Here is a 21,903-nt window from a genome sequence, read left to right on the forward strand (position 1 = left end):
AAGTAATTGCGGATTTTTCATATAGTCGGCGTTGACAAATTTTTTTCACAGCTTGTGACTGTAATTGCATTCTTTCTTTTGTCAGTAATCAGCTGTTACTTTTAGCTTGCTTTGGAAAAAAAGTCTAAAAAAAGTATATTTGACTAAAGTTCTTTATAACTTTTATTAAAAATTCATTTACTTTCTTTTAAAAAATCCGCAATTAGTTTTTGGGCAACCCAATATTTGCTATTTTAATATATTTTGCCTTAAAAAGTCGAACTAAATACCAACCATAATTGATAAATGTATTAAATAAACATGGGCTGTGCCCATGTCGTTAGCGGCAAACAGTCCTTCGCTTCGCATTATACTAGCTGTTGTATCTTCCAACTCTAACTTTCTAACTAAATCTAATTGCTGTCACTTTTAGCCCGTCTAATATTGCTCATATATACTGTGAGCTTCAAAATAATATGTACAAAAGCAAGATTTTTTGGGGATTTTCTCCTGGCCAAACAACTCAATTTACTTTCATTGCTAAATAGAACGTTTTGCCGGAAACTATTTCAAATGTATATTTAAAGGCAGAAATAAAAACTTTATTTAAAGGTCTTAAATCTAAGAAATAACATCCCACTATTCTTGTAAGAAGTATAATATATTATTACTTTGCTTTAATTATTGCGTTGTTTTAGTTAAGTAGCGGCAGCCTGATGAAAACTCGATCGACGACGTTCAGAATGCATTGTTCGACTCTGACATATTTTCTTACCCAAAGGTTGCCGTTTATTTACGAGAAAAATCAGAGTTGCCCATTACCGGTAAGGCCATGCATTAGAGTAGAGCAAAACATATTTGTCACTTTGACATTAGTGGCAATGCAGTTAGCGGCAAATGGGTGTGAATGAATCAATTATATAAAATGGCCACTCGTCACTCGTGGTAAGCACTGTGTTGCCATATGAAAATATATGTAATTCCTTGCTGCTCAGGGTTGCATTTATAATTATATTAACAGATAGTATTGTACCCTTCACACTTTATACACAACACGCCGAATCCTATACTTCAAGCCGAGTATTCTGTTCAGTATTTAGAGCGGAATGCTGTCAAACTCCATAAAAAAAAAGAAACGGCGAAACGTTAGTGAAGAAATTGACAAAAAACTATTATAGTGGCAACATTTAAAACTATAGCCGGCATCATTTTAGTTTATTTTATTGGTTTCAATGGTTCTCCTTTCTTTATTTGAGAAAAAATATATAAAATAGAGAAAACAATAAGTACAAATAAAAAAACGTGTTTTGATATGGGACCAAAAACATTTGATTGTCAAATTCCGCTCGCGAAACAATTAAAAATTTCAGCGGCTATTTCGAAAGCAGAATAGAATACCACCCTTTAAGGTAATTATACAGTTCTGGCGAAAATTTCGTTTTCATCAAGCGAGACAATTAAAGGTGGTCTCTTTAGTACAACAACCACAAATCATACGGTGCAATCCGCCATCTTGCCATCGTTTTGCCAACACACGCAAACAAATTTGCGTGCGTGTGTGTATACATGTGCGTGAATGAGCGGAGAATATTCCCGCATAGATAACAACAAAGAGAGTGCAAACAAAAATCTGACATCTTAATACCGTGAAACCCGGCCGGTTGTTAACAGCTGCTCGCATGAGAGCACCTCTTTAAATCCGCGTTGCGTTTTCATAAGAAATGCATTGACATATCTTAGGCGAAATTTTCGGTTTCGATATCGCTACCGAAAATTTCTCTTGTAGGTACGCAGCTCAAAGTAAATTTTCGTTGCGGAATAGAGCGACATACAGGCATTGAGGATATCAACTTGTTTTTTTTTACATTCATTTTTTGTTTACGTTTTCTCCTATTTCGTGAAATTTTCAATCGGCAGATTTGACATCCTTAATGATGTTCATGTGGCCCATCCACTTTATGTTTTCGCAGGTGATCTAATCTTCTATTAGTGAATCCTGGGTGACATACTAGGCATTGGAACATTTTTATTACAACTACAAATGAAAATGTATATTTTGATCATTTCATGCAACATGAAATAAAGTTATTTCATAATAAAAAAAAACGATTAATTTCAATGTATATGTTCTTTATTAGCCAAAAACTATTAAAAATCCGGCAGAAGTATGAATCGATGTTTGTCGCCTTCTTATAGTCTACATAATTGTTTTTCTAGTGGGAACATAAATGTTTAGTGTTCGTTGGTAATGATGTTGCCTACAGAGAATGGAAAAATTTTGCATTTCTTACACCGTGCCAAGTGTAAGGTGAGTAATAAGGTTGTTTTATTTATTAATCTAGCAGATTTGCTAGCTTATGGGTAAATAAAACGCTCTTCCTGCTAAATGCATTGTGCTTCAACGTTGGCCCCACTGACACACTTTCGAAATAATCAAATAACAAAAAAAAAAAAAAACCATCGCGCAGGGGATTTCCCCTATATATGCAATGCATTGCGTTGGCAATTAGGAAAGTTATGGGTGGGAGGGGGCAAAGAGGGAGTAGTGTTTGTTGATATTAGTCTTAAATTTCTGAACGTCAATGTCGGTGGGAGAGACATTAGCCGGAAGTCGATTCCACATACGAATGGTTCGGGCCAGGATTCACTAATAGAAGGTTAGGTCACATGCAAAAACACAAAGTGGATAGGCCCCATAAACATCATTAAGGATGTCAAATCTGACGATTGAAAATGTCATCATATAGGAGAAAACGTAAACAAAGAATGAATGTAAAAAGAGAACAAGTTGACATCCTCAATGCCAAGTACTGCCAAATATTAAAAAAAAAGTATATCGGCTGATCGCTTGGCTTAACCTTATTCAGTGAATCCTGGGTTCGGGCGAAACATGAATTTTCTCGGTAATGCATGGTTCGGTCTACTGGCCAATCAATTACAAACGGGTGTGAGTTCCTGGCTAGTCTTGTATTCCTGGTGAACATCCTAACGTCAGGGATAAGAAGAAATTCGTCCCTGGGACACACGCCATTAACATAACGATAGAGCAATACAACGCTACCCACATTCCAATGATGTTCAAGAGAAGTAATATAGTTGAATCCCCAATCAACACCATCGCTCTCCGTTGAACCCGGTCAAGTAGCTCCAAGGATGGTTTTGGAGCTCCTGCCCATATATGAAAGTTATATTCCATCCTCGGCCTGATGTAGGCAGTATAGATATTGAGAAGAGCAGAAGATGTGAAATATTTCTTGCACCGCTTAAGAAAGCCCAAACACTTGAATGCTTCTTTCGGCACTTCGAATACGTGTTTTGACCAGGGGACATCACATTGTATATTCATGTAACTGCTACTACCTGTAAATGAATATATCCAACCAGCCGCTCCGAACTTTCGATACCACATGTTATCCAAATTTTGTTCACAATTGAGACTAAAGAAGTTTTTTTTCGGGATATTGGTCTCTATCGGGTTAGAATATTAAGGCGACCAAGACTGACTATTCGATATTTTGTCAATTTCGGAAAATTACGAAATCGGGTAAAAAATGCGACTTCTATGGGCTCAAATCCCCATATACCATATTCCTTCCGAATATCCGCAACTCATTGTAGTAGGGTCGGAAATGGATTTTTCCATGATGTGGAAACAAAATTACTAAATGTATATCCTATGGTTTTGAGAATAAAAATACAATTTCGATAAAAATCTAGCAAAATCGAAATGGGCCGTCCATTCGTCCATACCCTTAAAATTTAAAATAAATCCTACCAAATTTGGTAGAAAAAGACAAAAACGGCTACGCTGTTCGGGTACACAAAACAAAGAGGATTGAAATAACAGAGAAATATTTGTGCTCTCAAAATTTGACAACAAATGTCAAGCTTATAGGTCTCGCTACCTTTTCGCTCCGCCGAAAAAATTAAAACAAAATCAATTTTACAGCAAAAATAAAATAAATAAAAGGAAGAAAAATACACATATTGAAAGCTACGACTGTCTGAACCCTATATACGTGCATTTGGCACAGTGAGTGCTGGAAGACCCCTACCCATTTCTATGAATTGTGTTTAAGATCGGAATATATTTTGATATAGCTGACCTATAAATTGACTGCCCCATTTCCCGATATAGGGTAGTGATACCATAACAGATCCATTTATTGCCTGAATTCTATAAAATTTGGCACAGTGTATTCTGGTAGAACTCTAACGTCATTAACGTCAAATGCGGCCCAGATCGGACCATATTTGGATATAGCTGCCATATAGACCGATCTCCCGATATAGTGCAATGAGCCTATAAAAGGAGCATTTTTCATCCTATTTCCATGAAATTTGGCACAACGAGTTTCAGTACCCCTCTATACCTTTTTGTTGTATATCGTCCAAATCGGACCATATTTTGATATAGCTGCCATGTAGACCGATCTGTCGATATAGAGTATTGAGCCCATAAAAGGAGCATTTTTCACGCGATTTTGATGAAATTTGAAATAGTGAGTTTTAATAGACCTCTACACCATTGTATCCTACATCGCCCAGATCGGACCACATTTGGATATAGCTGCCCTATAGGCCGACTGCCCGATATAGGGTATTGTGGCCATAAAAGATCCATTTATTATCCGAATTCGATGAAATTTGGCACAGCGTGTTCTGGTACCCCTCTTAACCTTTTTGTCGAATATCGTCTAGACCGGACCATATTTCGGTATAGCTGCTATATAGACAGATCTCCCGATATAGAGTATTGAGCCCATAAAAGGAGCATTTTTCATTCGATTTTGATGAAATTTGAGACAGAGTGCATTGGTACCCCTCTTAACCTATTTGTTCAATATCATCCAGATCGGACCATATTTGGACATGTCAGTCATATAGACCGATCTCCAGCTACAGAGTATTGAGCCTATTAAAGGAGCATTTTTCATCCGATTTGGATGAAATTTGAAACAGAGTGCTTGCTACCCTTCTTAATCTATTTGTTGAATATCATACAGATCGGACCATATTTGGATATAGCTGCCACATAGGCCGATCTCCCGATATGGAGTATTGAGTCCATAAAAGGAGCATTTTTCATCCGATTTGAATGAAACTTAGTACAGAATTGCCGTGTCGATTTTACAATTGCAATTCTTGAGCTTGTTTCAGGTTTCTATACAAAGAATAGGCAATCATCAAAAATTGTTTGGAAAATATTTTTTATACCCAAGATATCAACAAAATTATAAATACCCAGCTTTTGCATATAAATGGGTTAATACCCGTGTATGTACCCAATTTACCGGGTAAATACCTTCTGGGTATTTACCCATCGCCCATCTCTAGCTATGTGCGAAGTTCAAATTCTCTATCTATATATAATTTATCTATGCTTAAAAGTAAATGGGTTGTTGTCTTGGCTGGGAATATGTTTAAAAGCCCAAATGTACTGTATAAATTATAATTTGCTTCACTAACACTGTCTACTTGTCTCTGGTGCAGTGTACTGTATATTTAAAATTATCCTATTCACAAACCGGTTTTGTAGTATGTTAGTTTGTTTAATGGTATGACAGTTGCAATGCATCATATGTTCATACATATCATGTTGTCATTGATATAAATAAAAAATGTCATAATGTCAAATTTCGACGCTATAAATTTCGTCAAGATTGGATTTTCATAGAAAATTTTGGCAAAAATTTAGTTTTCGTTGAAATTTTTCTAAAATCGGATTATTTTTAGAAGACTTTGTCATAAATGGATTATTCTATGCTTGCTCTTCGTTCTTTTTTGCTCACAAATTTATTATTATTTAATTTGTTGTTGGATTACATCCAGTTTAGACAGATGGGTTTTTGTTATTTTGTTTCTATTCTATTTAGAAGTCAAGTCAAACTGTGGTGTGCATATGCATTGGACAGGCTTCCATGTCCGCGATTTTGGCCTTACCCGGGGTCTCTTCGGATGGATTTGTTACTAAAAGATAACACGTATGGATTTTCATAACGTTTCATGGACTTTGGTCGTAGTAAAAACTGCACCTAAAATGGTTCGGGGAGTAAGTGCTCTAATTCAACGAAATCCACGCCGTAGTGGTAATCAAATGGCTGAAGATCTGAAAATATCCCAAGAAAAGATGAAACATATATTGGAAAACGATCTCAAGGTAAAACCTTTGAAGTTTCAAAAAGGAAAACAAGTTTGAAAGTGGCGAATTTCTAAACATCGTATTCTCTGATGAGAAAACGAAAATTTGTTAACGTAACGCTCAATACACAATCCTCATTCAGCTTTGAGAATTCCGTATATCTGAGTGCCCCATTTTTTATCCGATTTTGAAATTTGAAACAGTGAGTAGTTTAAAGCTTCCCAACATCTGACCCAAATATGGTTCAGATCAGACAGAGACCGATCTCTCGATTAAGGATCTGAAGCCCATAAAAGCTTTATTTATTACCCGATTTCGCTGAAACTTGAATCTCACCTAAACATGGCTCAGATCGGACTATATTTAGATATAGCTGCCACAGACCCCAACATCCCGATAAAGGGTCCGAAGCCCATAAAAGCCTTATTTACTACCCGATTTCGCTGAAAATTCAAACTGTGAGTAGTTTTAGGCTTTCCAATATAGGACTCAAATATCGGTACGGATCGTACTATATTTAGATATAGCCGTCATATAGACCGATCTTCCAATAAAGGGTCTGAAGCCCATAAAAGCTTTATTTACTACCCGATTTCGCTGAAATTTTAAACAGTGGGTTATTTTAAACATCCCGATATCTGACCTTAATATCGGAATATGTTTAGATATAGCTGCCATATAGACCGATCTCCAAATTAAGGGTCTGAAGCCCATAATAGCATAATTTTTTTAACCAATTTCGCTGAAATTTGAAACAGTGACTAGTTTTAGGCCTTCCAACATAGGATCTAAATATGACTCAGACCGGATTATATTTAGATATAGCTGCCATAAAGACCGATCTGCCGATAAAGGGTCTGAAGTCAATAAAAGCTTTATTTTTTAACCAACTTCGCTGAAATTTGAAACAGTGGGACATCCGTCCCAAGTATGGTTCGGATCGGACTATATTTAGGTATAGCTGCCACAGAGACCAATCTCCCGATTAAGGGTCTGAAGCCCATAAAAGCTTTAGTTTTATCCGATTTCGCTGAAATTTGAAACAGTAAATAGTTTTAGGCCACCAGCCATTTGACCAAATATGGTAAAAATCTGACTGTATTTAGATATAGCTGTCATATAGACTGTTGAGATGGAACAGCTGAAGTCTACTTGGAGGAGAAATGAGACATCACATGAGCCGAAAACAATTCAAAATCTCAAATGGTTAGAGTAGATGAGACTTGGTTGCTCCAGTGCAATATGGAAGACAAGAAATAGGAAAATTGAAACGAATTAGGATTGGATTGATTTAAGGGGATTTATTTTCGTAGTCTTACCAGTACAACGGTTGCAAGTGAACAAGAAGGTATGCTAACGAAATTCTATCGGAAGTCGTCTTAGTACGATTGTCAAAATTATTCGTTAAGTTGTTGCTACAGCCGTTGTAGCATAAACTTGTGGCAACGTCTTAGATATATTAATTGTATTTGGGGATTTTTTTTGAACGAAGTTTTAGGGATTTAGGTATGAGGATTTGTTTATGGTATTTTGGCATAAACATGCCGCCCGCCTTGCAGTACGGCTGCAATAAAAAATGAGGCTACAATCGTACTTCAGATGCTTCCTATCATATTATAATTTTCTATTTGTAAAAAAATTCAGTTATGCTTTAAATTCAAAAATTCATATTCAATTCAAGGATATTTCATTAAAGTGCTTATGAGACTAGGTAATATAAATATGAATATATATATATATATATATATATATATATATATGTATATATAGATAAATTTTCAGTTGGTAGTTTACATGTTCTTATTTGTACTTCCAATGATAGTGCGAAAAATGTGTAATATTTGGATAAATTGGCGTATCGGATAGAAATTCATAGGAAATTATTTGGAGCAAAGACCATAGATAGACCACCCAAAGATGGTATTCTGTGCCGTTGGGAGTCCCGACCGACAAAGAATTCCTTCGCTTAATATTTTGGCGTATATGTCGACACCGAATATGATGTCTATTGGAGCTGGTTTGAAGAATTCAACATCAGCCAATATGAAGTTATGGAATTTCTGTCTTATGGATTTGGATATGGAGTTACTTGGGGTGGATATGGTCACTCTATTGGTCATTTTGAGGACTGTTTTGATGCTCACATTTTCGTCGTGAATGGATAACAACGTTATTGGACAAATGGTTTCTTCATCTAGTGCTAGTGTCATCAAATTAAGCTTATCTACAGTTTTTGAAGAGATACAGCTTGTTCTTGCACCAGAATCCAATAAACATCTCACAATGCTTCTTCCGTTTTTCGTATCGACCTTGGCAATGATGGTTGGTAGCAGCGTAATAGCATCTTGTTTGAGTATGGTTGTCAAAGATGTCTCATTGGTAGATGTGGAGGATTGCGAGGTGCCTTTTGCCTGCGTGTCGCAAGCCATCTTAGATGTGGACGGCTTTGTAGTAGGCGTATCTGGCAAAGGTTTTCTGGCCTGAATTCTAGGATGAGCATGAAGAAGAGTGTGGTGGTTTTTATGGCAAATCCTGCAACCGGTCTTCGTGAAGCAGGCCCCATCTGAGTGGCTGTGAGCCAAACAATTTTCACAATAACCATATTTCTTCACGATGTCTCTTCTTTGCGTTATATTAAGGCCAAGGAAACGTCGGCATTTTCTTAGAGCATGTGGATGGCGGCAGATTCTGCACATAAACTGTCGATTTCCTTTGAACTTATCTTGTTTATTTTTCTTTCCGTTATTGCGCATAATGAACTATAAGGTATGTGTAGATATAATTTCTGGTAAGTTGAATCCTTGAAATCGGAGTAGGAAGAGCGTAAAGTGATCTTAAGTGCTTTCCGATGGAAGGATAACCAATTTTGTAATCGGTCTTGTAATAACGCCCTTTTCAGTGACTACATCGGCAACGCGGACTCTACGATCGCTACCAAAATATATCTTCGAAATCCTGCCTAGACGCCAAGTGTTTGGCGGTGTGTTTTCGTCTCTTACGACTACCAACATGTTTTCTTCTAAATTCTCTGTCGGCCGTTGCCACTTGTGGCGTTTATGAAGCTCTTTTAAATACTCATCTTTCCATCGGGCACAAAAGTGCTGATGAATTGATTGGAGTCTCTGCCAACGATTTAGCAAAGACATAGGAGCTTCACGAACATTCGGATCTATAGGTGCCAAAATGGGCGAACCTATAAGAAAGTGTCCTGGCGTAAGAGCGTCAAAGTCGGATGGACTTTGGGACATAGGCGACAGTGGACGAGAATTGAGGCAAGATTCTATTTTGGACAAAAGCGTTTGGAATTCCTCGAAAGTGTATTTTACGTTTCCAGCAACTTTCCGGAAGTGAAGTTTAAAACTTTTTACTCCAGCTTCCCAAAGGCCTCCCATATGGGGGGCCCCAGGTGGAATAAAATGCCAGGATATATTCTGGTGGGCATAGCCCGATAGGATTGCTTCTTGGGAAGATCGGATAAATTCCTTAGCCAAGGATCTCGAGGCGCCAACAAACGTTGTGCCGTTATCAGAATGAATGTGTAAGGGACATCCCCTACGAGCAATGAAACGACTGAAGGCAGCTAGAAAGGCAGATGTGGAGAGGTCTGAAGTGGCTTCAAGGTGTATTGCCTTGGTGGAAAAGCAGACAAACACACATACATAACCCTTGGTCATGCGGCAACCTCTTCCTCCATAATATTTAATGTCGAATGGTCCGGCAAAGTCCAGGCCTGTGTGAACAAATGGACGTGAAATTTCAGCTCTCTCTGGAGGGAGAGCTGACATGAGTTGGGTCTGACATCTACGCCTATAGAGGATACAAGGCTTACATTTGTTTATAACCGTCTTTATCAAGTTCTTAACTTTTGGAATCCAATACTGCATACGGATCAACCTTAGAACCAGTTGATTGCCGCCATGGAGGGAAATTTCGTGGACAAAACGAACCAATAGACGGGAGAATTGACAATTATATGGCAGTATAACCGGATGTCTTTCATTATACGTTAAGAATGGAGAAGAAGTAAGCCGACCACAAATCCGTAAAACACCTTCAGAATCGCAAAATGGATTTAAATTCAAAAGCGAACTTGATTTCAAAATGGGATTTTTTAATGACAAGGACAAGTATTCCCTTGGATAGAATGCCTTCTGACTCATGGCAATCAATCGGTCCCGAGTCATTGTTACCTCGGAATTTGATAAAACTCTGGAATCAGCACGAAAATCTGAGCGGTACTTCGAGTGTGTCCTAAAATAAAAACGGTATATGTATGACACGACTCGTAAGGCTCTAGAGAAAGAAGAAAATCTGTCTAGAATATCCTCAAAGTGGTTAAAATAGGTAAAATTAACCTTCAGAGATTTCCTCTCGATCTCAATAATCTCTGAGGGCACATGGCCCGTCACGGGCCATGAATCGCATGATTCCATCAGCCACTGCGGCCCCTTCCACCATAATCGGCTTTCAAGCAGATCCCTAGGATATACACCCCTGCTTGCCAAATCGGCTGGGTTACATTCGGAGGTCACATGACTCCAATTGGAAGGACTAATAACCTCGACGATTTTGGATACCCGATTGGCCACAAACGTCGCCCAATAGCATGGAGGTTTGGACAGCCACGAAAGCACGATTGTGGAGTCCGTCCAACAGTATATAGAATACGAATCGACATTCAACTGGGGTATAATGCCGTCAATCATATCGGCGAGTAATGCTGCACCACACAATTCTAAGCGTGGGATAGAAAGGGTTTTGATTGGCGCAACTCTGGTCTTGGATAACACCAGATTGGTGGCAATGGAATCGTTCACCTCAATACGAACGTAAAGAACAGCTGCATATGCCTTTTCAGAGGCATCGCAGAACCCATGGAATTGGATCTTAGAATTCGGAATATATTGGAACCACCGAGGAACTCTTATCTGGTTGATTAACAGATAATTGTCCTGAAACAACCTCCATTGGGACAGAGTCGATGGAGAAATAATTTCGTCCCAGTCAGTCTTTTCCATCCAGATTTGTTGCATAATTATTTTTGCAATAATAATGCATGGCGAAAGCCATCCTGCTGGGTCGAAAAGTTTGGAGATTTGGGATAGAACCTCGCGTTTAGAAAAGGCATTTGTAGCCGGAAATGGCTGTATGGAAAAGTAAAAACAGTCAGACATCGCATTCCAGCGAATGCCCAACGTCTTGGCGGTGCTCCGATCATCAAACTGAAGGAAATCATCGCGTAGTAGATCCTCGGAAGGAATGTCGGATAAAATGTCTCTGGAATTCGAGGTCCACTTTCGCATCTGAAAACCTGCTGATTTCAAAGCCTGAACAAGCTGAAGCCGTGCGCCAATAGCATCTGAAACCGAATGTGCTCCTACCAAAGCATCATCCACGTACATTGAATTGCGAAGTATATCGCTTGCGAGAGGATAAATGGATTGAACGTCTTCTGCTAATTGCAGAAGCGTTCGGATTGCCAAATAAGGGGCACAGTTAACACCGAATGTAACTGTCCTAAGCTCATAATCCTGGATAGGTAGATCTGGACTTCTCCGGAAAAGAATACGTTGAAATGAAGCGTGCGATGGATTCACAAGAATCTGGCGATACATCTTCGAGATGTCGCCATTGAATACAAATTGAAAAAATCTCCATTTCAAAATCAGGATAGTAAGATCCTTCTGTAGAACCGGCCCCGGATATAGAACGTCATTAAGACTCGTCCCATTGGAAGTGGAGGATGAAGCATTAAATACGACTCTCACCTTCGTAGTCGTACTTTCTGGTTTTATAACCGCATGGTGGGGAAGATAATAAAACCTTGTGGAATCCCTAGAACAGGGAGGGGGAACCATCCTCATATGATCAAGGCGAACATATTCTTCAAGGACATCGTCATATTCCGCCTTGAACTCGGGAGTTCGAAGAAGCCGGGCTTCATTCTTATAAAATTGTGCCATGGAACCATTTCTGGATTCCCCAATGTGGACCTTACTCGGAAATTCCTCCTTAAAGGGAAGAGAAACCACGTATCGACCATCGTCAGAACGTGTGGTGGTACGAAGGAATAGATCCTCACAAAATTGATCCGAGGGAGACAAGAATCTCCTCCGGGGAAGTTCCTCCACCTCCCAAAAACGTGAAATCTCTTTATCTAAAGAGATTTCACAGAAATACGAAACAATAGTGGAAAAGGAGCCCGTTGACTGGACAGGTACCGGACCTGTGAGAATCCAGCCAAACACTGTCTCCTGTGCCATCAAGGAGCCACAAACCGGACTCCGAATTCCTGATAGCATTATCGAAGGAAGCAGATCTCCACCCAATAACAAGTCCACCTTAGAACTCCGGAAGAAATATGGGTCTGCAAGAGGAATATCAGGAAGGGAAGAAAGTAGTCCCGGATCCAAAGTCCTTGATGGTAGACCACCCGCTAGGTGGGGCACTACCAAAGCCGACGCCGATAGCTCGAACTCACCGTTTAAAGTAGAACGTAGAGTAAACGTACATTCTTTTCGCACAGACGCTGAAATGGAGTTATTCAAGCCAGAAATCTGGGCACTTGTGCGCCTGAACGGAAGTCCCATAACATTAAAAAGTCTCTCGGATATGAGAGTGCCCTCAGAACCCGAATCGACCAAAGCCCTCGCGGCGAACTCCAGACCCCCATGGCATACAGTAACCAGGGCCGTGCCCAATAAAACACCCCTAGAATTCGATGAAAAACATGACTGGATGATATTACCTGAAGAAGATTCAGTGGACTGTATTGAATTCGAAGTGCCTGGCTGGGATGAGTTACTAGGACTTGGAGGTGGGGTTGAACTATGTGTGGATGAATTCGAAGGCAAACCCTCCTTATGGAGGAGTGTGTTGTGCTTCTTATTGCACTTGTAGCAGGAGAATTTGCTAGTGCAATTTCTAAGGGTATGGACCTTCGAAAAACAATTTATGCATAAATTATTTTTCTTTATCGCATCGTATCTCTGACTCTGAGACATCTGCAAGAACTTCGGACATTTGCGAATGACGTGGGACTCTTTGGGGCAAAGATGACATTTGCCAGTACCGACCTTAGTTTGAAATGCACAGACATTACCACCATTTCGCACCCCAGTGGGCCTTGAAGGCCCTCTCTGATTCTGCCTAGAAGTAGAAGCAACCGAATCAGATTGTCGCCTTATCTCAGACACGGATTCAAGTGTCCTATGTCGGTCCGTCAGAAACTTATCCAATTTTGACCACTTCGGAATTATGGTCTTATCACATAAGGTCTGCTCCCACAATGTAAGTGTCGAGTTAGGTAAGCAATTGGAACATATGAAAATGAATATTGCATCCCACTCCTCCACCTCTACCTCGTAGAGTCTCAACAATTCGATGCAAGAATTAATATCCCTCTGCAAAGCCATGAGTGCCACTGCCGTTTCATCCGTAATGACAGTAAGTCCGAAAAGTCTCTTCAATTGAATATTTATTAGGACCCTCCTGTTCTCGTATCGCGAACAGAGGTTTGCCCATGCCACCTTGAAATTCTCATTCGTCAGAGGCACTTTACCCACAATGTCGTTCGCTTCACCCCTCGTCTTCTGGCTCAAGTGAAAAAGTCTCTCCACTGAACTCAACCTTGGATTTCTAATACAAACTGCCTCGAATATATCCCGGAAAGTGGGCCACGATGAGTAATTACCATCGAAAATGGGAATTTCACATGGCGGCAGCTTGAAACCAAAACCTGACGTCGTCTCCGATCTAGGAGCCTGAATTGGGGCAGAGAGCTCTTCGATAAGCTCACGGAGTCGTGTATTACAACGACAGTAAGTGACATAGGCACTGGTATATTTGTGTCGCACGGTACCCAATTCCAAATCATCCGTCTTACCCTCATCGTCTTCCTGTTCCTCACTAGCCATATCAGACAGACATTGCTCATATGAATACCTGAGCCTCTCCCAAATTGAGGTCAACTCTTCCTTGTGAACCTCTAGCGAATGAACAGATGTCATAGGGAAGTCCTTGTCATTCAAGCTCGCCTCGAAGACGACAAGGTTATCAGCCAACCGGATAAATTTGTCCAATGACATATTGAACCCGAACTGCGTATGCAAATTTGGAAAGTGTAATTATCGGACAGAATCAATTATGGAAATTTAAATCTTTAGCGAATACTGGCACAAGGCAATAAATTTAGCAAATTCCTCAAAGTACTTCTAGAAGCTGCTGTCCTGCCAATATTAGCAACACTGGACACACTATATACTCAAAAGATTAGATAATTTAACGATAAAAGAAGCATACAGCAAAAATAAATATTCGATTTTAAACTAGATAAATATTTAATGGAAATTTGGGTTTATAGCACGAAAAATTTAAGTTAAAAAGTTAGAAAGCTGAGAAGATTCAATTCAGAATATATTGAAAAACTGAGAAAATAATTTCAACCGAGTGAAGAAAAATAGTTATTTAAACAACAAATACAAATGGAAAAATATTTTAGAAATTTCAGTCTCTTGAAATGTATCGAATTTTAATAAAATATATGACATAATAAAATGCTTCGGAACGAACTCACTTTTAGCAATAGCAATCAATAAAAAATGTAGATAAAAAAACAAAAAATATAAAAAATAAATAAAATTTAAAGAAATATATGATATTATATTTAAAAAATAACTCAAAGGATTCAGCTATCGAAAACTTTCAGGTATATAGCGCTGAAATCGTATATTCCGTCTCTATACTTTCACAGGGTTCGCTGGGATTACGTGCTAAATTCATAAAATTCCAATTGAGGTGAAAGCAAGCAAACAGCTGACGAGGTCGTTGACCTATCTTTTCTTTTCTTCCCTATTCAGAGAACCAGGGAAACAAAATGGGACTAAATAGAACACCAAACTCTTTCTCTCTCTCGGCAAGGTACACGGCTGCGGCAAACAGAGAGTTAGCTCCATAAGGTGGGGGCGTCAACAAATTAAATGAGACGAGATAAATTGAGTGAGACCACCCGCATGCAAAAGAAGGCAGGGATGCCAAATAACTTTTCTTCTTAAATCGTTCACGGATTGTGCAAATTCGATGGGAAATGGACAACTTCGAGTTTATATACTAGAACGAAAATAGCAAATTGTACTACGGGGTCTCTAACCATTCAATCTGTGTCTCAGGGCATTTCCCCAGTAAAGAACAGTTTTGATGTCAATCTAATAAAAATCCTCTAAGACCAACGCAAGTGCATGTCACGGAGTTTTTTTTTTTTTTTTTACAATGAACCCAAAGAAGATCTCACAGCCTCGCATAAAAAATATCTTCCAACGTTCCTCAGGATAATAAATTAATAGGTGTCAATAAGATATTTCGGCAACTCTATCAGAATACCGCATACAAAAAATCAGTAGAGCAACCGAAGTGAGTGGGGGGCGAGGTTATGTCGACAAAAAATGGGGAGACATAAAAGAGCCGCTTACACACTTGTAACTAGGAACCTGTTCCAACACTCCCACTGCTATGATCACTCAAGAGAACATGTAAGTAAAAGGTAGAAGATATGTACCTTCGATTACACTCAAAGAGAAGGTCGATTCTCATAGCATAATAATATACGAGTGGGAAGCATTACAACAGCAATCTATTGTGCTGGGATGTTTTAACATCGATCCCCGCACTCTTGGTGGATAACACATGTATAGTAAAGAAACAAAAGAAACCGCATTTAATGGACGGACGGACGGTGCTAATACTATCCCCTTATGGCGAATTTGAAGGGAACTCTTTGACTGTTGTATCACACGTGGTTTTTTTCAAAGGGAATTATATTAACCAAAAAAAAAATATGAAAAAACTCACTGTAGATCTTGGACACCACTATCCACTTGTTTCTATATGCCTTTTAATGGGTATTCCCTCTTTAATGTTGGAGTTTAATTATGCGTTGGGCAGCAAATTAATTTATATTTCCTTGGTTATTTCCACTCGAGCTTATAGTTATAGCTGGACCAAACGGAACTGTCGTTGGATCATCATATATGGACAGGCATATATGTGTTTTGGCTGGTATTCGATTTATTGGAACTTGTAGTATTTTTGGCGCGCTTTTTCACCAAATTAACGCAAAATAATTTTGCCGTAAAAACACTTGTTAAAGATCACTTTCGCACTATATTCGCAACTGAATGGGAGTACAATAAGAAATGTAAACTAACCTGTTGAGATGATGAGTAGTGTAGAGATTTGGATTGGAGTAGGAAATCCCAGTGAGTGTCTCCCAAGAGCAAATGTCTCCAAATATACGTAGCTATCCGGTTCGAAAGGACCAACTGTTGAGATGGAACAGCTGAAGTCTACTTGGAGGAGAAATGAGACATCACATGAGCCGAAAACAATTCAAAATCTCAAATGGTTAGAGTAGATGAGACTTGGTTGCTCCAGTGCAATATGGAAGACAAGAAATAGGAAAATTGAAACGAATTAGGATTGGATTGATTTAAGGGGATTTATTTTCGTAGTCTTACCAGTACAACGGTTGCAAGTGAACAAGAAGGTATGCTAACGAAATTCTATCGGAAGTCGTCTTAGTACGATTGTCAAAATTATTCGTTAAGTTGTTGCTACAGCCGTTGTAGCATAAACTTGTGGCAACGTCTTAGATATATTAATTGTATTTGGGGATTTTTTTTGAACGAAGTTTTAGGGATTTAGGTATGAGGATTTGTTTATGGTATTTTGGCATAAACATAGACCGATATGCCGATTAAGGGTCTGAAGCTCATAAAAGCTTTATTTATTATCCGATTCTGTGGAAATTTGAAATACAAAATTCAACAGTGACGTATATTTCACTTAATGTCCGTGCCGAACATGGGTGCATAAGTTATCCAATTTTCACCGGATTGTGACGAAAGGGGGTTTTCATATATACCCGAGGTGGTGGATATTCAAAGTTCGGCCCGGTCGAACTTAATGCCTTTTTACTTGTTTTTTTTTTTCAATGTCGTCGTTGCTTATTTGTTTTTTGATGAGCTTGGGTGGTACCAAACGAAATCACGATTTAGGGAGCCAGTCAAATGCTATTACAAAGCAAAAACTCATTTTCTACTTAACTCTCAACAAATAGGGGTTTTGTTTTTCTATTTGTAATAGATACAGATCGGGACCTAGACAGTTGGTCCCGAATGCTGATGTCAGACTCCCAAAAGCCTTAGACTCCCAAATACCTTTAATTTGAACCCCACAAATCCATAGTCAGCAAACATGACTTGTTTGGGGAGTGTTTTGGGGGTTGGGGCGGCCACTCAGTGACTTGGCCTTGGAAATAAATATCAGATTCGTGTTCTACTCTAAAATACTGCTTACTTGAGCCTCATGTTGCAATTGTCAGCAAACACTTCCTTTTTGGGTGGTGTTATGGAGTTGGGGTAGCCCCATAGACACTTTTTCCCGAATATTGATATCAGATTTGTGCTTTACTCCCAAAGAGCTTTCATTGGAGCCCCATATTGCTATGGTCGTAAATTTGACCTCATTGGGGGATGTTTTTGCGGAGGGGCGACCCCCCCCCCAACGTCTGGAGGGTTTGGATATCAGATTCGTTTTCTATACAAAAATACCTTTTATTTAAGCCCCATATTGCCATGGTCAGTAAATAAGTCATGTTTTGGAGGTGTTTTAGGTAAGGGGTGGACCCCCAGAAACTTGGTTCCATATTTGGATATAAGATTCGTATTCTACTCTCAAATACCTTTCGTTTGAATCCCATATTATCATGGTCGGCAAATATGTCCGATTTAGGAGTGATTGGTCTATATATGTATTTGGTAGGTTTTGGGGGTAGGGCAGCCCCACCTAGGTATCTCATCCGAAATTTCGATACCAAATTTTTGTTTTTGGATAACTATGAGTGAGCACATTTCGTTTAAATCGCACCACCCATCTTCGAGGTCTGGCGTTTCTGAAAATTCGGCTAAGGGGGAGGGTCCGCCCCCCTTCAGATATTAAAAAAAAACATGTAGTACCCCATTTTCACCACGGGATCATAATGCACTATCTGTGAGCATTTCAAGAGAATCTTTTCAGCTGTTTTTGAGTCTATAAGGAACGCACAAACAAACCGACAAACGAACACAAATTGATTTTCATACCCACCTCCATAGGATGGGGGTATACTAATTTAGTCATTCCGCTTTTAACACCTCGAAATATTAGTCTAAGACCTCATAAAGTATATATATTCTAGATCGTCTCGACGTTCTGAGTCGATCTAGCCATGTCCGTCCGTCTATCGAAATCACGATAGCGGTGGAACGCATAAAGCTAACCGCTTAAAATTTTAAAACCCTGGAAGTCGCAATTTTTGTCCAATTTGGCATGTAGTGTTCAGTTTTGACTTTCAACAACCGTGCCAAGTACAGTCCAAATCGGTCTATAACCTGATATAGCTCCCTTATAAACCAATCTCCTAACTTGGCTTCTTGAGCCCCAGGAAGCCGCAATTTTTGTCCAATTTGGCTGCAATTTTGCATGAAGTGTTCTGTTATAAATTCCAATAACTGTGCCAAGTACGGTTAAATCTTTCTATAACCTGATATAGCTCTCATATAAACCGATCTCACGTTTTGACTTCTTGAGTCGTTGCAAGCCGAAATTTTTGTCCGATTAGGCTGAAATATTGCTTGCGGTGTTCTGTTACGACTTCCAATAACTGTGCCAAATACGGCCCAAATCAGTCTATAATCTGATATTGCTCCCATGTATACCGGTCTAACGATGAAAACTGAGGCTTCTAGAGGGTCTAGAAGTTAAATCCTGGGATCGATTTATAAAGGGTCAATATCAGTATATACACCGATTCGAATCGTACTTGGCATTGATGTTGAAAGTCCTAGCAGAAGTTTAGCTAGCAGAAGGCCAAGTTTCAGCCAAATAAGATGAAAACTGAGGATTCTAGAGGTTCAAACGTTAAATCCGGGTATCGGTTTATAAAGGGTTAATATCAGTTTATACACCGATTAGGATTATAAAGGGCATAGATGTTGAAAGTCAAACCAGAAGACCTTGTGCCAAGTTTTATCCAAATCGGATCAAATCTGGGGCTTTTAGGGGGTCAAGAAGTCAAATCCTGGAAACGGTTTGTATGGCGCTATATCAGTTTATAGACTGATTCAGTTCATACTCGGCGCTGACGTTGGAAGTCAAAACGAAATCCTAGTTGTACATTTTAGAAAAATCGAATCTGCTCAAGAAGTCAAATCCGGGAATCGGTTTGTATGTGGCCTACATCAGTTTGAAGACCGATTCAGATTATGCTCGGCACTGAAAGTGTAAGTCAAAACCCGAGTCCTAGTTCCAAATTTCTGCCCAATCGGATGCAAATTTAGGTCTCTAGGGTCTCAAGAATTCAAACCAGGGGATCGGTTTATATGGGGGCTATATCCCAATCTGAACCGATAAGGCCCATTTGCAATCCCCAACGACCTACATCGATAAGAAGTAACTGTGCAAAATTTCAAGCGGTTAGCTTTACGCGTTCGACTGCTATCGGAATGACTAGATTAGTATACCCCCTTCCTATGGTGGTGGGTAAAAAAATGATAGAAATCAGGCAAAATTTTGTTGATCAGTTTAATTATTATGTTCTTCAAAGAAAATTGTGTTCGTGCACTTTTGCAATATTTTGCTAGACTTTCCAACACTGTTTTTCATATATATCAACAAAATACAAATTTAAAAAAGTAAAAAAATTTGTTTATTCGCTCTCAATTTAGAGACACATATTCTATTAAAGTTTTTTGCTTTAATATTATTGTCCATTTCATCACTTGTTTAATTTACTTTAACTAAACGTTTCTGATTGTAGTTGCTCCTTTTCAATTGTTATTAATCCTTTCTTTCGTAATGTGAAATTGATTTTTGGTTTTCTCACTGCATGTTCTATTCCTGCCATGGTCAGTCAACGAATAAATCTACAAAACAAGGTTCGATGCTCTACAGACTATGCCAATGGAGTTGTAATGTCCGCCCCCTTTTGCTGTCAGGGTTCTTGTATTCTTGTACACATACACAAACACACATGTTCATGAAACCATGTATATACATATAACATACATTAAATGTTTATATAAAACCTTACCGTTATACATGGAGATCTCAATATTTCTTTCCTTGGTATTGGTTGTTTGTTTGAGAAATAACATGCGCTTTAAATACTGCTCTCAGTAAAAATCTCTTTCTCTCTTTTTAACTTCAGCCCAAATCAGGGAAGAGAGGTACCCTGTATTTTTTTATTGAAAGCTTTATCTCTTCGGGTTTTTTGAATTTCTGGGTATGAGAAGATGGGTGTTTATGTGTGAGTATGTGCACGCTACCAGTGAGTAAGTTTTGTAGTAAAGATTATGTTTTCACATCACATGGCCAAATGAGTATACAAAGTGTGGCCAATTTCGGAGTTGCCCATTAATTGTATTTGATGGGATGAGCATGAAGAGTCGCTGGCCGCATGGCTGCAGAGATTTTTTGGTAGGCAAGAACAAAAAGAAAATCACAAAACATTACAATAAAATAAAAAAAAAAAAATAATATAATAACAAAAAATAAATTGAATAATTAATTTAATAAAATAAAATGAAATAAAATAAAATAAATAACAATACTATTGACGCTTCACATTGGAACTGTTGCATATTATAGATGACCCTGCAAAGAGAAGACTTAATTATAGGACAAACAAATGCTCTCTGAGGTACAGACACACAATAAACGATCACGCATGAAACAAAAACACTAGTAAACAGAAAACCTTCAAAAGAGAAAATCGACTATTTTCCACAAGTTCAACAATTTTAATGTAATTATAAAATAATTTAAAAACGTATGCGGTTTGTGTTAATTTTTAATAATTATTATTAAGGTAAACAGATCTCCAGAAGATGATTGACGACGTCTATCCAGCTGTTCTAGCCAGCTGTCGCTGGCTAGAACAGACGTCTCAGTTATTGGGTCCGTCATGACAGGTCGGAAAACATGCTGACAGACTGAAGGTTGCCTGCAACGACTTTTGCATAAGGCCTCCGAAGAAGAAGAGATAATAGAACACGTTCTGTGTATGTGTCCCGCACTAAAAGTCAGAAGGAGTTCCACTTTAGGTTCTCATTTCTTTGAGAAACTGTCTGATTTAGCGGATGTGAACATTCGCAAGTTTAAAATTGCATTAAAACTGTTGAACTTGTGGAAATTAGTCGACATTCTCTTCTGAAGGTTTTCTGTCTACTAGTGCTTTTTTCGCCCGTGTTTGGTAATTGTGTGTCTATGCCTATGAGACCATTTTTTTGTTATATAATTAAGTCTTCTCTGTGCAGGGACGTCTATAACATGGAGCATTTCAAATGTTAAGCGTCGGTAGTAGTTACTCTCTTCTGCCAGTTTCTCTACTTTGTCAATTTTTTATTTCATTTAATGTTGTTTTATTTTATTTTATTTCATCTCATTTCGCATTTATTTTATTTTATTTTTTTTTATTTCATTTCACTTTGCATTTATTTTATTTTATTTCATTTCATTTCGCATTTATTTTATTTTATTTTATTTTATTTCATTTCATTTCATTTCATTTCATTTCATTTCATTTCATTTCATTTCATTTCATTTCATTTCATTTCATTTTATTTCATTTCATTTCATTTCATTTCATTTCATTTCATTTCATTTCATTTCATTTCATTTCATTTCATTTCATTTCATTTCATTTCATTTCATTTCATTTCATTTCATTTCATTTCATTTCATTTCAT

At 38.4% G+C, this 21,903-nt stretch overlaps 1 protein-coding gene across 1 annotated transcript; it reads right to left on the bottom strand.

Moving 5' to 3' along the window:
* Positions 1-7,929: 7,929 nt before the first annotated feature.
* LOC131994903 (uncharacterized) lies at positions 7,930-16,416 on the bottom strand. The gene is made up of 2 exons (XM_059362035.1): positions 16,324-16,416; positions 7,930-8,880 (listed from the first exon to the last, which is right to left on the bottom strand). Exon 2 carries the CDS (start codon positions 8,872-8,874, stop codon positions 8,002-8,004), a length of 873 nt encoding a protein of 290 aa, XP_059218018.1. The 5' UTR covers positions 8,875-8,880; positions 16,324-16,416; the 3' UTR covers positions 7,930-8,001.
* Positions 16,417-21,903: the final 5,487 nt, after the last annotated feature.

Source organism: Stomoxys calcitrans, chromosome 2 (assembly GCF_963082655.1).
Source record: "Stomoxys calcitrans chromosome 2, idStoCalc2.1, whole genome shotgun sequence".
NCBI lineage: Eukaryota > Metazoa > Arthropoda > Insecta > Diptera > Muscidae > Stomoxys > Stomoxys calcitrans.